Raw genomic sequence first — 22,107 nt, 5'->3', positions numbered from 1 at the left:
ATTAAGATATATATTATATTGTATATATTAATATATTAATTAATATATAAAATATATATACTGTATTTTATATATTAATTAATTAATATATTTTTGAATGGTGAAAAGTTTTTCTAACTCATATAACTGTACATCAGATTAGCTTCAAAACGTAACTCTTTCTCTTCCTTGTGGAACTCAAAATCACACATATGCTAGGCAAATTATACTCCCAACTCCCTTTTAAAAATAATTGTCTTGGGCTAGGGATGTGGCTCAAGCGGTAGCGGGCTCGCCTGGCATGCGCGCAGTCCTGGGTTCAATCCTCAGCACCTCATACAAATAAAGATGTTGTGTCCCCTGAAAACTAAAACAATAAATAAGAAAAAAATAATAATTGTCTTTTTTTAAATCTTTTTTTTTTATTGTTGATTACTTGATTTTGAGAAGGGGGTCTTGAAATTCTGAATTGAGTGACCAATATGTTTCTGCCTCCCAAGTAACTGGGGCCACAGGGATATGCTATAGTCCTTAGCTTTATTTCATTTTATTCTCACAATAAATTATTTTCCTTTCCCATTTGGCAATTTTATTTTAGAAATTTTTATTTTATTATCAGGAATTTTTATTTTTTCAGTAGCATACTATTAGGCCTGGAGTTAGAAACAAACGTAAATGTAATCACAGGGCTATTTAATGGTTGGTGTTATAACAATTCAAAAGATATAGTTTTATAATGGACTTCAAATGTACATTTAAGTTGAATCTTGTTAGTACAGAAAGTTATCAATGTGAAATCTACTTTGATATAACATCAATACCCAATTTTGGCAAATTTTGCATAATGTCTTCTGCTTTTGAAGGTTATTTAGATTATTATCATTATGTTCTTAGCAATTGGTTTGGACTCCTGTCCTGAGCCACAAACTCCTAGCAGTGGAATTAAGATTGGAGACAGATATATGGTTGGTGATGTGGTATCCTTCCAGTGTGATCAAGGCTATTCTCTTCAGGTAAATCTGTTTTAAATTGTAGTTTTGCTTTTCATTATTCTTTCAGAATAGTTTAACAGATTAATGATTGATAATCCACAGGCTTTACAACAATCTTGATCCTGAGTTGCTTAATTTAGCCTTAAGTTAGAGTGTTCAATTTACTAGTAAAATACATGCATGAAAAAAAGTGCTAGAATATACTAAATTTGTTTTGTTTTGTGTTTGCTCTTTTGGAAGTGATCCAGAAGTGAGTTATTAATCAACATTTATCTTTACTTCTGTCTCTATTTAGATAGGATAGTGAGAATTAAACTCCTGATACCTAGAATTTGAAAGTGAAATGAAGTACTACTTAAAGTATTAAATGAAACTTCCATGATAATAAATCTTCAAATTAGCAAAAAACTACTCCAAATACATTTTGCTGATATGCTTTTGTATACATGTACTGATCCTCTTTGTAAGGATTTTTGGAGGGTCTCATGTTTATTGTATCATAAAAGTCCCTGTAAAGACTAGACCTATTAAGAAATTATTCTTAAAAATGGAAATGAGAAACTATTTCATAATTTAAGTAAACAAATTTCTTAGGCAATACAAAATTACAAATTAATAATTTTTATTCTTTAAGATAGTATCACAAATAATTATTCTCAGAAGTGTAGTCAGATTTAGAAGTATAATTGGATTATTTTAGACTTTATATTTTCAAATAAAATTTAATATACTTTGACCTGTTTAATATTTTTAGAGAAGATTCTTACAGTAATTCTTTAGCATATCTCACCTTGAATATTATTAGCAGCTTATTGTAAACCACTATGTATATAGGGCCCTTTCAGTTGTGTAATCATTGCAATGACTTAGTAGAATATCTTTTTATACAAAAATATTAAAGCCACCTTTTAGTGTGATATGAAGTCTTAATTTTTTTCTACCAAGATCATGCAGTTATTTTTTACATTTTATCACTAATACACATAATTACCTTTCTTACTTTAAATCATAATGATGTTTCCAATAAAAGTTGAAATATATGTAAAAATGATAATATATATCTACACATTTATTTTCATAATAATCAATCACTATAATGCATTTAATTTGGACTTTTTATAAATGTATACTGAGTCACATTGTCTTATTTATATAGGGTCACTCTCACATTACATGTATGCCTGGACCAGTAAGAAGATGGAATTATCCAATTCCAATTTGTTTGGGTAAGTTAAAAGAATATATATGATTTATAAGCTTCATATAATTTTAAGTACATACTCTGGGGGCTGGGGATGTGGCTCAAGCGGTAGCGCTCTCGCCTGACATGCGTGCGGCCCGGGTTCGATCCTCAGCACCACATACAAACAAAGATGTTGTGTCCGCCGAATACTAAAAAAAAATAAATATTAAAATTTAAAAAAAAAGTACATACTCTGTATATCATGTTCAAACACATAATTTGCCTCTTCTTACTTTTTGAAAAAGATATTTTGAAATAAGCATTTCATTATTTTAAAGGTTTTAAACTCTTGCAATTTTTAACCCTAAATTTCTGTTTCAACAGATGAGTTAAAACTGTAGAAACTGAGAGAATTTGTATGTTTTAGTTACCCTTACAGGGTTTACTCAGAGTGCCATGATAAAAATACCTATAATATGTCAAAAATAAGTAAATATCTTATTGCTTACAATTGAGCCAGAAAGATAAGAAACCTGAAGAATCTTCCAAAGGGCACATGATACCGCTGAGATGTATTCAGTGGTGACAGGCAATATAAAGAGTATATCAAAAGGGAACCTGGGTCCTTTGAAAGGAGAGCTTCCATGTGAGGAGGGGATACTGGGGATTGAACTCAGGCACACTCAACCACTGAGCCACACCAACAGTCCTATTTTGTATTTTATTTAAAGACAGGGTCTCACTGAGTTCCTTAGCGCCTTGCTGATACTGAGGCTGGCTTTGAACTCACTATCCTTCTGTCTCAGCCTCCCGAGCCACTGGAATTGGAAGCATGGGGTACTGTGCCTGACTAACCCCAATTTTTTGATCTAAATTAATTGTCCTTCCAAATTTTTTATTTATTATTTCTGTCCATCCTTTACTTTTTTGCCTTTTCCTCATTTTTGGTAGCTGTGTGCAACCATTAATATTCTGGGCTCTACAGAATTTGAAAAAAGAATGTGATGTACGGATTCCTACCTTCAAAATATTCATTTACCATTTGGCATGGTAGAAATAAGTGAAATTAATTTAAAACAGAATAGTTAGTGTTAAATGTTGCCATTGATTACACTATAGAATTTCAGAAAAGGTAGAAAAGTAACTGAAATTATTGGAAAATAATTTTCTTTTGTTCCTCCAAAATATCTGGCAGATTGCTTATTTTCTGGTTCACAAATCTGTAACTTTCTTATCTGATGACTAGAGTTTTAACATTGTTTGAATCAGCCTCCTATCTTCAATATCTCCTATAGTTTTACATAGAATTTTATAATTAAGCATAATTAAGATACATGGAAAAAGAAGATATCCCTTTCTGGGTTGTAAAAAGACACAAGCAAAAGAATTTGCACTACTTATGGCTACCTCCTCCTGAGTCTTCTCATGGTTTTCCTTCTTCGACACTGTTGATGTCTCTTCCTGTTAAGTTGAGCCAGTCCAATAGAATTGGCCTCATTCAACATTAATTACCTCCCTAAAGGCCCTGTTTCCAAATAAAGTCACACAGGGGCTAGTTAGGACTTCACCATACAAATTTAGTCTATAATAGCTATGACATTGTACATAATTCTATGTGGAAAGTATTAGAAAATTATATTAAGAGTAATTATTTTTAAATGGCAAAGATATGGAAAGCCCTCAGACTTATGATGGGTGATATTTTTAAAGGTAATATTTTTAGGTATTATATGTAATTTATAAATGTATACTGTGCCAATTGAAAAACTACACATACAAATATAGTTCCTTATTGTGAACATTTATATGCAAAGTTGATGTTGATTGCAAATGTTAGTATACTATGTAAATGAGTCTTGTGTGTATGTATTGAGTATAAAAATTGATATTATAGATTAAAAATTACATGAAAGTATGTTCATTGCATTATTGTTATAACTATGAAAAATGGTAACAAACTAAATATCAGAACAGAATTGGCTAAGCAGATTGGGGTTCATTTGCATAGCAGAACAATAAAAAATGAGACATCTTCATTTACTGATATGGAAAGATGTCTAAGTTGTAGTAAATGTGTGAACACCAAGATAATGTGCAGGCCATGAATGCTACTTTGTATTAAAGTAAAAATGTGTTGGGTATATATATATTTTTTTATATTTGTATAGAAATTTTCTGGAATTATTCATACAAAACTCTCTAGGACAAGGAACTATATGTTTAATTTTATATTCTTTTGATCCATTTCTATGTTTTAACATTAGCAGACCTTTATTTTTTAATAAAAAGTGGCAATATTTTAAGCTTCATAATTGTCATGCTAGTGTGGTATAATTATATGAGATTGGTAGAGAAAATGGATGAGATCTTGATTGTCCTTCTGAAGTCAGAGATAAGTATCAGAGACATATTTGTGAAAGTTGTCAATTTAAAGGTTTTATGAAATTGCAGAAGTGGAGGAAATCATGTAGGGAAGAGAAATATGTGAAAATCTCTGAGGGGGAAACTCTCGCATGTTCACATTTGTTTAGCAAAGGGGAAGGAGAGTCAGCAAAGAAAACAGAAAAGCTTTAATAAAGAGGTGGTAAAACCAGATCTGTCCATTGTAATATTTAAATCAAAGGAAGAGCTTCCATATTAAAAGTTTCCAGAAGAGTCCTGAAGACAGAGGACTCTGCAGGGAAGAGCACATTTCCCGATTTTCCTCCCAAATCTCGCTATTACGTTTCAGTTTCTTTGCCACCATATTCTTTCCTAGTCACTGTTCAGTGTTTGTCTCGTAAAGCTGGGGTCTATACTCCTTTTCCCACCCAAGAGTGATCACATGCAATAACAACTTATAGGTAAATTTACCCACTCCAGACCTTTTCTCCAAACTCCAAACCTCTACATCTAAATGCCTATCCTCTCTTGGAAGTTTCAAATACAATTCAAACTCAGTGTGTGGAAAAACTCATGTTCTCATCTTCATCAGCATCCACTTCCCAGGGAATAAGACCACCACCTAGCTAGTTGTACAAGACAGAAGCCCAAGAACTATTATCAACATCTTTTTTTCCCCTTACACTTTTATTTCCAATCCATCATCAAGTTCTACTGATTTTACATTCAAAATGGGCTAAGCTCAGAGCATAGAAATTGTTGTACCAAATTGTATGCATATTTAAATTTCTGTTAGCTGTTGTCAAGTTGTCTCAAAACATTATACCAACTTCCACTTCCACTTTCAAAGAAGAAAGTGTTTCCTCTCCAGAAATAGATATTATCTAAAGTTTTTGTTATCAAACTTTGATCTAATTGGTAAAATATTCTTTACTTGTTTTGTTTTCATGTTATTCATATATTGATTTCAGACTGAGATTGAACATCTTTTCCCTCTTAGCCATTTTATGTCCTATTTGTGTCTTTTGCCTATTTTGGAACATCAACTTTTCCTTTTTTTACAGATTTGCAAGTGCTCATAATGTATTATGAAAACTGGACTTTTGTTTGTTATACATGTAAAAAACTTTTTACAATTTACAGATTTTTTGTTTATGCTTATTTATCATATTTACATTTAAATTTCATGACTTTAAATTTATCAGTTTTTTACTTAATGGGTTCTGGAGTTAGGTAGGCATTCCTCACTTCAAGCTACTTAAATTTTTCTTACTCCTTTCCTTCTACAATGGGCTTCCTTCACAATTAAGTCCTTTCTTCACCTGTATTTTTTTTGTATGAGTAGATTAATTTTGTTCTAAATTAATAGTCACATGCCTTAGAAACATCTTTTGAGTTATATAATTTTTTCAGTGATTTAAAAAGCGTCTCCATGTCAGATTAAAGGTTTAACTTAACACATGTCAAGTCCCTTCCTGGAACCCCTAATCTATTTCATTGACTGTTTATTAATTTTCAGTTCCAAATTGTCTCAATTACTAGACAGTTACAAGGTTTAGTACCCTGTCAAGCTTGACTGTTTTCCTTACTGCACTTTTATCTAAATTACTGAATTTTGTTATTAATTAGGCACTAAGTTGCCTTTTATGTTGTTCACAATTGTAATTTTTTATTCTCTTAGGATGATATGTATCATAAGATCAACCTGTTAAAAGAGTTTTTATGTGATGATTATTTTCAGAAAATGTTTAGTAATATAATCGTGGGATTTTCCCTCACTTTAATAAGAATGTTTTTACCAGTTTGATACTAGGTATAGTATAAATTTTTATGATACAAATTTTGATTACATTAATGGTCATTCTATTTGTATTTCAATCTTGCTTTTAATCACGGATTATAGGGGCTAAGGGTATAACTTAGTGGTAGGGTGTTTGCCTAGCATGGAAGAAACCTTGGGTTCAATCCCCAGCACCACCCAAAAGAGAAAAAAAAAATAGATGATTAATAATATAAAGCTTCATTAAACACCTAGGTAATTTACTTTGTAATCTGAGTTGTTACAGTAGTTAATTGCTATAACAGATTTTTCTAACATTAAACTACTTTGCATTCCTAGAGAAACCTCCTGTTGGTCATGACTTATTCTTTCAATGTGTTCCCTAAATTCATGTCAATATATTATTTTAAACTTCAGTAATTATATTAGTGAATGTGATTATTAAATTTGTCTTGTTGTTTTGTTGCTCTGTTTTTCCTGCCTTTAGTTTGTTTTCATAATCATATTTTTATAATCTCTCAATGCCTAAAGATGTATTAAAATCTTGGTCCTATTTAAAAAAATAAATAAATAAATAAATAAAATTGATATTATAGAAGTACAAAGAACAAAATAAATTATGTTTATTTTTATGATATGAGAAACAAGAGTTCAGTTTTTTGTTCATTACTATACCCCATCATCTACTATGATTCTCAAATAGGCATCTGATAGATAATATTGTAAAATGGACAATATAAAGATTTGGGTTGCTACAACATATGCATATTTATGTTTTCTTTCTTAATATTAACTTATACAAATTTCTAATTCCATAACATATTTTCAAAATAACTTCCTAGAGCTGAGCCTATAATTATCTAACTTGTATTAGAGTCTCATTTTTTTCTACTTTCAAACGTAATACTAAATAAATGTTTTTCAGATGCTTTTATATATATCTATTTGTTTGCTTAGAATTTTACCTAGATTAATTATATCATTTCATATAATTGTTTAAAAACTTTAATAACTATTGTCAAACTACTTTTAGAAGTTTGTAGTAGGGCTGAAGTTGTGGCTCAGCGGTAGAGTGCTTGCCTAACACATGTGAGGCCCTGGGCTCCATCCTTAGCACCACATAAAAATAAACAAATAAAATAAATGTATTGTGTCCAACTACTGCTAAAAAATAAATATTAAAAAAAGAAGTTTGTAGCAATTTAAGTAACATTCTAGTATTCTGTTATTGTTTCCATTCTGATAGATACCTAGAATCAATTATTTTTCTTAAAATTTTGTGATTTTTAGATAAAATTTTACTACATTTTTATGAAATCTGTATTTCATTGTGTATGATTAAAAGGCAAATAATGAATAGAAGTTATATTTCATAAAATCAAACTAGAAAGTTTTATTATTTGGATTAAATTATATGAAACCATATGGAATACTCAACAGACTTTGATGTCCAATATTGCTATTTTCTGATTTCAACACTAGGTAAAAGAGTTTTGTAGTATTCTTCAAGTATCTGTTTTTTCACCTGTTAAATGAGGCAACAATGTTTGCCTCATAGGTAACTATGAAAGCTATAGGAGAGAATGTGTTTAAAGTGTTTAGCACTGAACCTGGAATACACAAAGCACTCAAGAGTTGTAGCTATTAAAATGAAAAATACCTATTATTTAGGGTCCAGTAATATGGAATAGATGTTTCTAAAAGAGAAATAATCATTATAATAGAATATTTGATGATGAGGACAATACCTGCAGTATATAATTAAATATAAAAAGGCTTAAAGCAATTCACAGTACGATCCTATTTTCATTATACCAATTTAGACACACATTTATTTATGCAGAGAAAAAGGGATGTAAATATGAGTGGTGAAATTAGAGGGCATTTTCTTTCTTTTCTATTGTTTCTATTTTCGCTTATGTATTTATTTGCTAGTGGGGATTGGATGTGGGAATTCTTTACCAATGAAAGACACCCCCAGTCTTCTTTATTTTTTTTATTATTTTTTTTAATATTTATTTTTTTTAGTTTTCGGCGGACACAACATCTTTGTTTGTATGTAGTGCTGAGGTTTGAACCCGGGGCACGCATGCCAGGCGAGCGCGCTACCGCTTGAGCCACATCCCCAGCCCCTCTTTATTTTTTATTTTGAGGGTGGAACTCACAGAATTGCTTGAGACTGTGATCCTCAGTCCTCGCAAGGATTCCAGGCATGTACCACCACACTATTTCTAATTTTTATATATTTATGTATTTACATTTTCTGAATGTTGAACAATTTAGCAGATAATGTAAAATACTTGCAACGAAACCACGGCCATATTGAAAAGAGATACTGAAGACAGGAGGCTGATTCAAACAATGTTAAAACTCTAGTCATCAGATAAGAAAGTTACAGATTTGTGAACCAGAAAATAAGCAATCTGCCAGATATTTTGGAGGAACAAAAGAAAATTCATAAGCTATTTTAGATATTAGATACAAAGTAGAGAGAAGAATCAAATGATTTTATCTTAGAGAACTAAGGTATGGTCATGTGCTTAACAAAAAGAATATAACGGGCCTATAAAGGAGCCTACTTGGAAGCCACTGATAACATACATGGAATTGTCATTCATGGAATGGAAGCCACAGGTACATACATGGAAATGTCTTTCGTGGAATAGGAACCTGTGAAATTGCTCACATTGATGAAATAGAAATGATACAAGAAATGATCTAGGCACAAAAATGGTTTTGTTTGGGTATTTATTTAATGTGTTTTTCATGGGTTATCATTTCAGTTTCTTACTTTTTTTGTTATTTGTTTACTCTTAATTCTCTTTCCTTTTTCCCTCTCTGATTTTGAAATTTTATTTCCAGGTGGGTGGCCAGTGCAGAGAACAGGATTTTAGCATCATATCTAGAGAGTGGGTAAATAGAATTAGAAGGACGATGATTTGGAATTGTGAGAGTGAAAAATAAAAAAAAAATTGCTCTTGTCTTTTATTAAAAATTAAGAACGAAACAAAGCAAACTGCAAATTCAATTTTTTCAGATTTTTTTTTGCACATAAAGGGTTTATTTTAAATGTTTTAAGGATAGGATAGAGTTACATTATAATTATAATTATAAAAATCACAGAGTTAACAGATTTTTATTGTGTATACTTCTAAATGCAGAAAACAGGGCACTGTCTACACATTGTGTAGAATAGATTTAAAATTAAAAATGAATTCAAGCTTACCTAGTCTTGAAATGTAAATATAAAGACCTCTGCACTAATGATGGAAAATACAAAGAGCACAGCATTTTCAAGGAACCACACTCATTTCAGTCATAATTAGTCATAATAATTGTTTCTGGTTTGTCTCTGGAGAACTTTCATTTTTTTAAGATAATCAGTTTAAGAGTGTTTTTAGGCACTAGAATTTGTGACAATCAGGATAGTCTTCAAATAGGTCTACAGTATTCAGAGATTCAAGCCCAATACACTAGGGATTTGGTACATAAAACAAGAATAGAAATGAAATCGGATTTAGAATTAACTGATTTTTTTAAAAAAAATTATTTTTTAATCACATGTGGACTCAATAACTTTATTTTATTTTTATGTGGTGCTGAGGATCAAACCCAGTGCCTCACCAGTGAGCACTCTACCACTGAGCTCTAACCCCAGCCCGTAGCTTGATTTTTTTTAAAGAATGCACAGTCCCTTCAAATGCTGCATGACATATTCAACTGGAAAATCTCCTTGTGTTGGCAAAATAGTTTTGATTGACAAAATTACTCTCTTAATTATCAGGTTTTATGATGAATGTATGTGGACAGTTGAATTTTAGAATAATGAATTGGTAAACGTTAATAGTATATATAAGTGAAAATTCTTTTGGTTTAAGGATGAATGAACTGAGATTTTAATGGATAGAGAATTATGCAGAGTTTCATGATAATTCAAAATTTGAAAGAAAGGTCATGCATGTTACACTAAGATTTTATGTATCTCCCTAGTAAAATCTGCTTGAGGCATTATTTCTTCAGTTCAAATAGTAAAAGACAGCTGCCAAACTGGTTATTGAATATTGTACAGAACATTGATAAAATTTCTATTGTCTTTGTGATATATAACTTGAAGTTTCAGTAACTTTTTTTGTTCTTAACAAGAAATAAATGAATGAAATTGTAAATAACTGTTCTCTATAGGTTACTTTTGGACTTGATATGTAGTCATGACATTTGATTCTTTATTTAACAATTAACAGATGCACGTTTATAGACTTTCTTCAATGAGATAAAATATGCCTGTAGAGGAAAGATTGATCACTTCAAATGTAATTAGCATTTAATATGTGTGAAATATCTATGTAAAAACATAACAAAGAACTTAACATTCTATAATTGTAATTTTTGCTTAGCCTATCAACAGCCCATATATAGGGATTCTGAAACAAGCATGTTTATAAATTCTGCTGTTTTTAATATATAACATCCTTTTGGGTTTTTTTATACCTCACTATTCTTTCTCTTCATTCTTTTAGGATAAAATAAAAACATGTATCATGTTTGATATGTAAATATCTCACATATTAGAAACTGATATTTTCCTTAAAATTCTTTACTGACCTTTCTTACAAAAAAAGGAAAAGGAAGGAAATTCTTGAAAATTATTCTCTCTTGAGTATGGCACTTAAAGCTGAAGTAGTTGGCTTGATTTTATTCTAAATTATATCATATTTGGAATGACTCAAAACATTACTAGAAGAACTTAAAAAAAAAGAAATGAACTGCTGGCTGTGGAAAAGGGGATATGTTCTTTGTTTGATTGTATTTAATGCACATGAGAAGTTATTTGTCATGCAAAAATTATTTTAACTTGTACTTATTTCCGAGGAGAGAAATATGATGACTTTTATGCTATTTTAGAAAATGCATTGCCAATTGATTATATTTGGTTACTGGTAAATGGCAAATGACTGTTGACAATATTCAAATTTATATCAGTTTTAACTCAGAGACTTGATGACAACCTAAAATGTTCCAATATGCTTTTAATATAGCAAATTATTCCACAACTCTGGCTTACATGGAAACTTTATTGTTTTGCAGCTCAATGTGGTGGTGCTATGTCAGATTTCAGTGGTGTGATCCTCAGTCCTGGATTTCCTGGAAACTACCCCAGCAGTTTAGATTGCACATGGACAATCAAGTTGCCCATAGGTTTTGGTATGCATATTATTAAATTATAAGAGATTTTTCAGTAGTCACTAATTCATTCTTTTAAAAAGTATCAGTGTTTGAAAAGATTTACAAAGTATTCACAAAATACAATTTAGCTTAAGAGTACCTATAATTATATAAATTGAGGGATAAAATTTGAATAATTGTTGCTTAAGCCAAATGTATTTCACTTGTATACTTGGTTAATTGAAAGTATATGGGTATTTTCTCTTTTTTCTTATTTGTTATTTTTTCTTTCATACATGACAATAGTGGAATGCATTACATTCATAATTATCCACAGCACAGTTTTTCATAACTCTGTATATAAAGTATGTTCACGGTAAATTATAACATTATACATGAGCACTCTTATTGATTTTTTTTTGCTTTAAAATTCTTAATCACCTTTATGATATTTTTAATTTTTTTTTTGTTTGTAGATAGATACAACATCTTTCTTTCTTTCTTTATATATGGTGCTGAGGATTGAATTCAGAGCCTCACACATGCTAGGAAAGTGCTCTACCACTGAGCTACAACCTTACCTATCTTATTAGTTATTTTAACAAAAATATTGTACGTATTTATGTACAACAAGACATTTTAAAATATGTGTACACTATAGAAGGGCTAAATTTGTTAATATGAATTACCTCACATTCTTATCATTTTTTTGTACATTTAAAATCTATTCTTAGCAATTTGGAAAATACATTTTTATTTATTAATTATAGTCACCACATTGTATAATAGATCTCTTGAACTTTTTTTCCCCTATCCAATTGAAATTTTAAACATTTTGACTTAGTGTATCCTAATACCTACTTCCCTTCACTCTCCAGGAACAGCAACCTAATATCTGCTTCTATAAGTTTACCTCTTTTAGATTCCACATAAAAGTGGGATCATGTGACTTTTGTTTTCATTACTGGCTTATTTCACTTAACAAATGTTTCCACGTTCATTCATGTGTCATAAGTGATAATTATTTCTTCAATTTTGAAGGCTGAATTCATTATATGTATAATCTTTATTCATTATATATATTTATATGTCCATATATTTATGTCTATATATTTATATGTCTATATATATATGTATATATGCATATACATATATATATACATATACATCTAAATACATATACATATATATCTCATATATGTGTGTATATATATGTATGTATATATCTATATATAATGATCTTTATCCATTCATCTATTGCTAGACAGTATATTCCTTATCTTGGCTATTATGAAAAATGCTGCAACCAATGAACATGTTATACAGATATCTCTTTGACATACTGATTTCAATTCCTTTGGATATATCCCAGTGTGGAATTTTGGGAATATATGGTAGATCTAAATGGATAACCTGTGTTAGATCTGTATAGCAATGATACATTCAACATATATTTCATGTATAATTGTTTGTGTAACTCTTATTACCATGAGCAAATAGTACATAGCTAAATTATTTTTCTGGTAATCTCTTGAGTTCACACATTTTCTCTGTAAATAAATTAGATTTAGAAATTTCCAAATAGTAAATGTATCCTAATGCTAGATATAAATACACATTTAGATATTATACCTTTCTAATTCTAATGATATCATTTCCAATATTGAATATTACAATTATATGGAGCATTTAGGAAATTTTTCTTAATCTTGCATTACTAATATATTACCATACAGCATTTTCAAATCCCATGAGCCTGTTAATGAATATGATGAGGGGATTAATTGAGGGTAGATTTGTTCATTAAATCCCAGAAGACTAGAATGAGTGGGTACTCATTGAAGAAACATAGAAAAGCTAATTATTCTGGGTAGATAGCAAACTAAAGGCTCAGACCTTGAAAGTGTGCCTCTACAACTAGATGGAAGCATATCCAAGTATACTGATATAAGAGTCTGCATGTGTATGTGTGTGTTTATGTCAAATGTGGTTAAAAGTAAAGTAATATTAGATATTTTTTTTTCTTTTCCAGGTGTACACCTCCAGTTTGTAAATTTTTCCACAGAAACTATACATGATTACTTGGAAGTAAGAAGTGGATCCTCAGAAACTAGTACTGTAATTGGCAGGCTTAGTGGTCCTCAAATACCATCTTCCTTATTCAGCACAACCCATGAAACCAGCTTGTACTTTCATAGTGACTATTCACAAAACAAACAAGGGTTTCACATTATATATCAAGGTGAGAGGAATGAAGAAAAATGAAAACTTATTTAAGCTCTATTTGCAATTTAAAATCGTTAACCAAATATAAGTATTTTCTGAATTCTGTCTCAGAAGGGAAAGGGACTTAAACCAAGGCAAACTTCAATAAGGAAGATTTTTTAAATAATGCAGCTCTCAGGGAACTGTACAGGAAAATGATGTCTTTCTGAGGCCTTAGAAAATCATAGCCAGAGAAAAAAGATTGAGTTCACCTTAAGTTAATACACAGTTACATGTTAAGCAAGGCAGGAAAATTAAGCAAGGCAAACTGTAAATCAAAGATTTATCTTTGCTTTTATATCAAATTGAACATTTTGAAAAGATATAGCATTATTCTTGTACATTAAATTTTTTCTTTACTTTGTGAAAGAATAAAACCACATTCCTTGATTTGCTCTATTGCAATGAAAATAAAAAAATAAATACCTTGATAGTCATATTACCTTAGAACTGTCTCATATAAAGCTGCTGCATGATCTTGAGCAAGATTTTTATCCCTTTTGAATGTAGGCTTGCACTGAGGCAGAGCTAAGCTAAAATGCTGATGGTCTCTATTCAATCTAATGTAGCATCAGTCTTGACCCTCATTTCATAATATAACTAGTTATCATACCTTCCAAATATGTGATGTTTAATTTTGTATTATAGAATACATGTAAGGCATATACCATGATGCGTATTATTAACAATTATGCAGTACATTTTAGCAATTTTATTATGCTATTGTTTCTGATCTTAAAAGTAAATTCTGTTCAAATTAAATATTTAAAGTTATGATGAAATTCTACACAGTGTAGCTTTAGCAACTGTAATTAATCAAAGCATCTTGAAATTTTGTTGCATATCTGCCTGATTATTAAAGGACTTTATGAGCTTGTGATACTTTTGAATGTAAGCTCCCTGAGAACAAGGACTTGGTATTATTCATTGATGTATCTGAAGTGCCTAGAACATAAGAACACTAGGAGTCATCTCTACCACCTCTTAGTATGGAATTACCTATATTAAAAGAAAATAATAATCATTTTAAACAGAATAGGATAACTAAGATTTACTCTTTTTCTTTGTTGCATGAAGGCTCAAAATCATAGTTGTAATGCCCTCTAGAAATTTAACCATCCTATGCCAAGCTCTGCTGTTCACTTATATTGGCTTCATTTTCTTTTTCCTACCCTCATTTTGCTTCTGCCACTCAAAGTAATGTTATTCAAATGATGTGAAACTAGAATTTAAACTTTTTATTTGTTAGTTTTTCCTTGAAAAAAATCATTATTGACATAATAGAAGTATAAAAGAGAAAACATTGTTCTACTGTTATTGACATTAACATTATTGACATAAACCATTGTTTATGACAATGACTAGATACAATTTATGAATCACATAAAATTTAAAACTATTTTCTTTAATGGAATTTTAAAGAAGTTGATGTTATGTGTATAGTTATATATGAATCTATATAACTTACTAATTTATTTTTTGATTGATATTGTGTAGACTTTTAGAGCAGTCTGAATTTTATAAAAATGCATAGTATACAATTAAGTATTCCCTTCTAATGAAAAACGTGATTGCAAAATTAGTGATATTACTAGAAATATTAGGTTTATTAAGTCCTATGTTGTATGTAATACTAGGATGAGAACTTTTGTTTTGAACATTTAAAATCTGGTTCCTACACTTTCTTTATTAAGCTGGAAAGAATACAGACAAGAACATTGTATGAATTTTTGTAGGATCATACATTTGTCTGAGTCCCTTTCTATTAAAATGCTTATTTAAATATCATTGAAAATTTAAAGGGATTATTTAATAGAATAATATGTCCCAACCCCCAATGATAAAATTATATGTATTGGCCTTACATTGGGTCTGACATATTTTAGTGTATGGATCATTACTTAAAGTGAGAGACAGATTAAGAATAAAAGCACCTAATATTTTTAAAGATTTTATTCATTCTAAAACCTCTAGTTATAAATATTGTAGTTATATTTTAATAAACAATAGGATAACTTATTCATATTCAAATGTAATTTTTATTTGAAGAATATATAATTTTAATGGTCTACAGCAAAATAATTTCTGGTTGTCAGCCACTTAAATTCTATTAATTAGAATATAAATTTCAACTTCTAAATAGTAAAGTCATAAACACGTGAGTATATAACATGTTCATAAGTTTAAATTCATTCAGCAGTGTTTATCAAGTACATACTGTGTGAAAGGAAATGAGCAAGGCTTTAGGATACAGTGATAAACAACAACAACAAAATAGCAACTCTTATCTCATATAGAATATAAAACAAGAGGAGTATGAACAAATAAACAGTTATGCCTCAGTACCAAAAATCACAACAATAGATATACAAAGTTTAGTTTCTACTAGAGGAAAATTTTTCCTAGAACTTTATTTTACTAAATGAGTCTCTGAAGAAATCTAACAGAGGGATATTGAGGTCTATTTTTAGAAAAAAAATCTAAAAATTTTAAGAAGGCTCAGAATTTGACTTATACCTACACTTATTTTATTCTGTGTTCATGCAACATAACCAAGAAGCAATTGCATTCTAATGAAGAAAATCAGAATATGTTTGATTAAAATTATGACTCTAGGAGGAGTTTACATTTTCATTCAGGTTTATAATTTAGATAGCACAAATGGGTGAAGAAACTGATTCATTTTTTATAAATTGTACTAACATTTAAATATGAAAATTACAGCTATTAGAAGAAATTCTTATCACTGTCTTTAACAGCATTTATTATAAATAATAATTACTATTTATAACTAACTATAAGCAGCATCACATATGTTCATAAGTTGCTAATACTATTCATCTATGGTCTCTGAAATTCAGAAAAGATAATGTCTTCATTATTTTTTCTAGCTTATCAATTGCAAAGCTGTCCTGATCCACGCCCATTTCGAAATGGTTTTGTGATTGGCAATGATTTTACTGTGGGTCAAACCATTTCATTTGAATGCTTCCCAGGATACACACTAATTGGAAATTCAGCTCTCACATGCCTTCATGGAGTCAGTCGTAACTGGAATCATCAACTTCCAAGGTGTGAAGGTATGTTTCTAAATTGAAGCTATCTTTTCGTGATAAACAATTGTGTTCAGTAATTCTTGCATTGACATTCTTCCTTGTCTTCTTCTTCCAATAGTATGCTACATACATAGTCTCCTTTTCAGTTGAAGAATTAATCAAAGAAAACCAAACCTAAAGCTCCTTAATAAATAACTGGTTTTATCAGTATTGACAGGGGTCTTAACCTTCCCCATTGGAATGAAAATAAAATCAACTAACACTTTAGAAATTTTCTTTTGTGTGTATGGAGTTGTGCATGTGGATGTATTTAATAGTCATTATTATAAGCTAATAGCCCAGATACCACTACTAAATTTGAGTTCCTTCCCATAAAAAAATGTTTTAAATGTAAAGGCCTTGAACCTCTTGTAAGGCATTATACATATACATGATATGATATAAAAATATCAAAGAGTTTGCATTGATATAAAGTATTAAAAAAAGAACAGAAAATATAAATTACCAATTTTGTGATGATTAATGATAGCAAACATATAGCACACCTCATATTGAGAAACAAAGTTGTACTATATTGTTTTCCATTTTGCCAACTTCATTTTATATACTGTAAAGTAAAAAACACAAAACAGACATAACTTATACTACATAAGAAATACTATATATTTGTTGTTTTCTTCATTTTCTGTTTATTGTTATTTTTTAACATTTGATTTTATGTCTTTTTCCATAGCTCTTTGTGGTGGGAATATAACTGCAATGAATGGCACTATTTATTCTCCTGGGTATCCAGATGAATATCCAAACTTTCAAGATTGCTTCTGGCTTGTAAGAGTACCCCCTGGGAATGGAATCTACATCAATTTTACTGTCCTTCAAACAGAACCAATCTATGATTTCATTACTGTATGGTAAGCAAGGACCATTGTTATTGATTGATTCAACTATATTAAGAGCAAAACGAGGTAGGATGAAAATATATCACAATCCTCTGTTACAAATTCCCATCTGATATTTAAGTTGGTGTGAGTAAATGAAGGTGACAGTATGTGTTTTTGCAAAATGAGAAAACAATAGAAGTAGACTTTGGCTTATCTGCCTCATGAGTTAGCTAAATATTGTAGAACAAAAGCTTCATAGATTAAAGAGATTTAAAGTTATCATTATTAATGTGCTAAAACAGACAATTAACAGAGTTAGTTTTAAAAGGTTCTTTGTTTACAAAAACTGATAAAGTTCAAGAGTCTATATTCAAATCACAATTATTTAATATAGCTATTTAATTACCATCATAACAATTTATTATAAAATAGTATAATTGCATATTATTATTCTATCAATATCAATTAAAACTTCATTTAAAAGTGAAGAGATTTCTGACTCATTGCCAAACAAAACTACTGTCTGAATTCTAAATCTAACCATCTGTGACTTTTGAGATTGTTGCTGAAGAAAATGAAAGGGTGGCAATTCTGAAGCATTTAAGAAAATCTTTTGGTCAAAAACCAAACACCATGTATTGATCACAATGAATATAGGTGTATTTCACTGAGGTAGAAGACTGATCTGTTTTTATATTCTACATTCTAAAATATGTTATCACCTATATAGTAATAAAATATACCAATGTTTTGTTGCTTATTGATTATTTTATCAGTTTCATCTTTATTGTTAAAATAGTAATATAAGTATAAAAAATACTTTCATTAAGCTTAGTTTAAAACTCTCCAAAAAACTAATCTTAATCTCACCTCCTTCTCCATTCTCCTATTAGGGATGGACCTGACCAAAATTCACCTCAAATTGGGCAGTTCAGCGGAAACACTGCCTTGGAATCAGTCTACAGCACTTCAAATCAGATCCTAATCAAATTCCACAGTGATTTCACAACAAGTGGCTTTTTTGTGCTCAGTTATCATGGTTGGTATTATCTAAGTGTTTCTCTTTTATTTGATGCTGTTTAACTTGTCCTAGAGAAAAAAAAAACATGAATGCAATACATTTTTAACCAGTAATTGAAAGATATTAAAATTTGACACATTGTCACTTCAGCATTCCAAATACACTAACTTGCAAAGGATGACCTCTACTATGTATATAGAGATATTAAAATATGAGCCCATGGATATAGATAATAAATCAGTCAGTAATTACCCAGTGGAAAATAATAATTTTTTGCATGGAAACCAATAAAATAGAACCAGCTGTTCATATTTTATTGCATGTAATTTGGAGACATCAATAGACTTTTTCTGTGAAAAATGTTTAATCTATTCAACCTGCTGTGAATTTTTCTAAAATTAACATCCAGTGTCTTTATGCTTTGGATCACATAACTCATTCATTTATAATCTTGTTTCAAAAGTGTATCTATTCTGGAATCTTAGCATTTTAACTGACTATTCCAGTTCATTAAGTTCATAGCTTCTACTCCTGTGGAATAATTTATGGAGTCTCAATTTAAGTTCTTTATATAGAATTGTTCTTGGTTCTACCTTCATAACATTAACTTTTTGAAAGGACATTGAGAGGGTTTTACAAAGGTGTTTCTTTATTTCCTTTATCCCAAATTGATTATATTCCATCTTAAATAAGAAAATGTTCATTTACCTGGTTACATCCCTTTATTGAGTGTAACTGTAGTTTAATAAAAAAAAAAAAACACATTCTGCCTCAAATAACCTTTATACAAATGCTGTATTTCACTGAACCAATAATCTACTAAATTTACCAGTTATATGAAAATTTGAAGATGAATATATGCCATGTCCATTACACTGCTATACAACATGATCTTTTTAAAATGAAGTAATGAATTTTTAGACTCAAAGCTGATATTCCAAGAGCAATGATATGTCAAATGTTATTGTCTTCCAAATCATTAAAACATATTGGTATAGAAATAGAGAATTTACTATAAAACATTTGAGTTCTTTAGTCTCAGTATTTGTCAGCCAGTTAGATGGTATCTAATTAGTGTCTCCTTAGTGACCCATAGCCAGCAGAACTGAATGTGATCACAGCACAGCCAATTAGAAAGTAGGGTATACAAGTCAACTTTTTGTGGGGCTGTTTATTTCTTTAATAACTCTTTTTATCTTTTTTTTCTGATGAATTGATCATTGATGCTGGTAGTTTATAGTTACAGCCTAATACTGAAACAATAGCATTTTTACTTGATTGATGATCATAATTCTGGAGCCAGTAAATAACCATTAAGATCAAAAGATAAATGAATGAATTGGGTTCTTTCTTCATGAATCTCTGCCTAAATTTTTATTATTTTGTATACTGCCTAAATAAGTCATAAAGAAGAGACTATTCATTGATGGACTATAAATATCCATAAGATAATTTTATATGAAGTGTTAAGTTCTTACAAAATTTAGGAGGCATTTCGAAGTGAAAATATTGTCAGAAGAAAAGATGTCAGCATTTGTGCATGAAATCTGTTTAGAAAATATGTGGGTGACAGACTTATGCATAACTACATAAATATGAATGTAGATTTATGTGGATGCATGTGACTATACAAACATATATTATCATTCTTTTCATTTGACTTTTGCAACTTGCTTTTGGGTTATGTTCAACATAAATAGAATAGCTTAGGGATAAAGTAGATCAAATATATGCTTAGTACTTTTTTTCCAGTTGACTTTGGACAAGTTATCCTTTGGTCTTCACTTTCCTCAGCTGATAAACAGCATGAATGGATTGTTGAGGGGCTAAAATGAGATACTGTACGTATATAATTTATTCCAGTTACTGGCATATATTATGTTAATTCATATGAAATTATTGGTAAAAATATTAAGTATTAACAATTTTGTATAGCACAATCCTAAAAATTAATATCACTGTTACTATTATATATGTTAAAGAATTGGAGACAATAAATAATGTACAGATCACATAATGCCTGAAAAAAATAGATGTTTAGTAATATTTGCTTCCATATCATATCTTGTTTCACATTTTAGATTTTATAATAGTGGATTTATTTTCATTTATGTTTATACTTCAGATTTTATAATAAAACACAATGCCAGATCTTAAATGCTTAAATGCCAGAAGCCTAATGAATGCTTAAACCCCATATCTGTGATTTTACCCAAACCTTAAAACAACTTGAAAATTTGGAAATATAGAATTCATGTTAAAAATTGATCAATACCTTAAATTCCTCTGAATGTAATAAAATGTTTGCTAAAGTGCTGGTTTCATTCTGACTCACCTTTTCTAGAATGCTTTATGTTTACATTAAGTCAGACTTAAGTTGCCTTATTATGACCTTCACTCAGTCTTACTTATCAATTCCCATTTCAAAGTGAACTCTCATGAGTGAAATATTAGCCAAGTCATTTAATATTTTTTGATAGGTAAGCCAGGTAGATAATTCATTATATAACACTTATTTTAAGTGATGATGTATGCCTAAACTTGGAATAGATTACTTTTTCACCCAGTTTTGTTTAAATTCTACTAATTCATTTGTTACTTTTGTTATGCTCCATCTGTAAGTCAAAAGTGAGTTTTTCAACAAGTTGTTTATTTTATAAATTTGACAGTTCAAGCTTTTCATGTATTTTTGTAAAGTCATATTTATCATTTAGGTTTTACTTACTTTATTTTTAGTGTTCTTGAAAAGAAAAAAAAATGGTTTCCCCTGTCTAACTGACTTCCAATATGAGAACAAGCTAGTCTTCTTTTATAAAATGCTATCTTCTGTCTTTCATGATCAAAATAACATTCATAAAAAGCTTTGTCCCCAGTATTGCAAAGGAAAAAAAAAAAGAACTTTGCAAACTAAAGTTCTGTGTAATGAAAGGAAAAAAAAAAGGAAAGGTATGAAGGTTGAGGTACTTTACCTCAAATGTCCCATTTTTTTTCATTTGAAGAAATGTTTTTGTCTTTCTCTTTATTGCCATTATTGTTATTCCTTAAAATATCAAGATGGGGCTGACATAATGAATAATAATGCTCAATTCTAATTAATGACCCCCTGAAAGCAAATTATACAAAATGCATTTTAGTGGAATTGTTTCAGACAGTGACTTTATGTAATATTCACTATAATAGTGATAGCCGCCATATACTGAAAATTTAATATGCTGGACATTCTGCTAGGTGCTTTCCATATATTATTGCTAATTTTCATAAGAAGTCCATAAGGTAACTATTAGTATTGCCATTTTGCTAATGAAAGATCTGAATGAAAAATTAAGTAACCAGCATAAAGTCACAGAATTAATAAAACAAAGGCTGCCTAGAATAGAAATTGTGCAGAGATATAAATAGGTCTAC

At 29.8% G+C, this 22,107-nt stretch overlaps 1 protein-coding gene across 7 annotated transcripts in view; it reads left to right on the top strand.

Annotated features, from left to right (window-relative positions):
- The window catches only part of Csmd3 (CUB and Sushi multiple domains 3), a 1,151,628-nt gene that overhangs the window by 1,041,404 nt on the left and 88,117 nt on the right, over window positions 1–22,107 (top strand). For all 7 annotated transcript variants that reach the window (XM_046464911.2, XM_058585685.1, XM_058585684.1 and 4 more), the window contains 7 exons: window positions 874–992; window positions 2,128–2,197; window positions 11,402–11,518; window positions 13,512–13,721; window positions 16,636–16,824; window positions 17,534–17,711; window positions 18,575–18,720. In XM_046464911.2, coding sequence (XP_046320867.1) covers window positions 874–992; window positions 2,128–2,197; window positions 11,402–11,518; window positions 13,512–13,721; window positions 16,636–16,824; window positions 17,534–17,711; window positions 18,575–18,720 — 1,029 coding nt within the window. The remainder of the gene's footprint in view (window positions 1–873; window positions 993–2,127; window positions 2,198–11,401; window positions 11,519–13,511; window positions 13,722–16,635; window positions 16,825–17,533; window positions 17,712–18,574; window positions 18,721–22,107) is intronic.

Source organism: Marmota monax, unplaced genomic scaffold (genome assembly GCF_021218885.2).
Source record: "Marmota monax isolate L192 unplaced genomic scaffold, Marmota_monax_Labrador192_F-V1.1 WCK01_AAM20220418_F8-fsc00003, whole genome shotgun sequence".
Taxonomy (NCBI): domain Eukaryota; kingdom Metazoa; phylum Chordata; class Mammalia; order Rodentia; family Sciuridae; genus Marmota; species Marmota monax.
The sequence above is the reverse complement of the archived record's forward strand: the minus strand, read 5'-3'. Positions and strand labels throughout refer to the sequence as shown.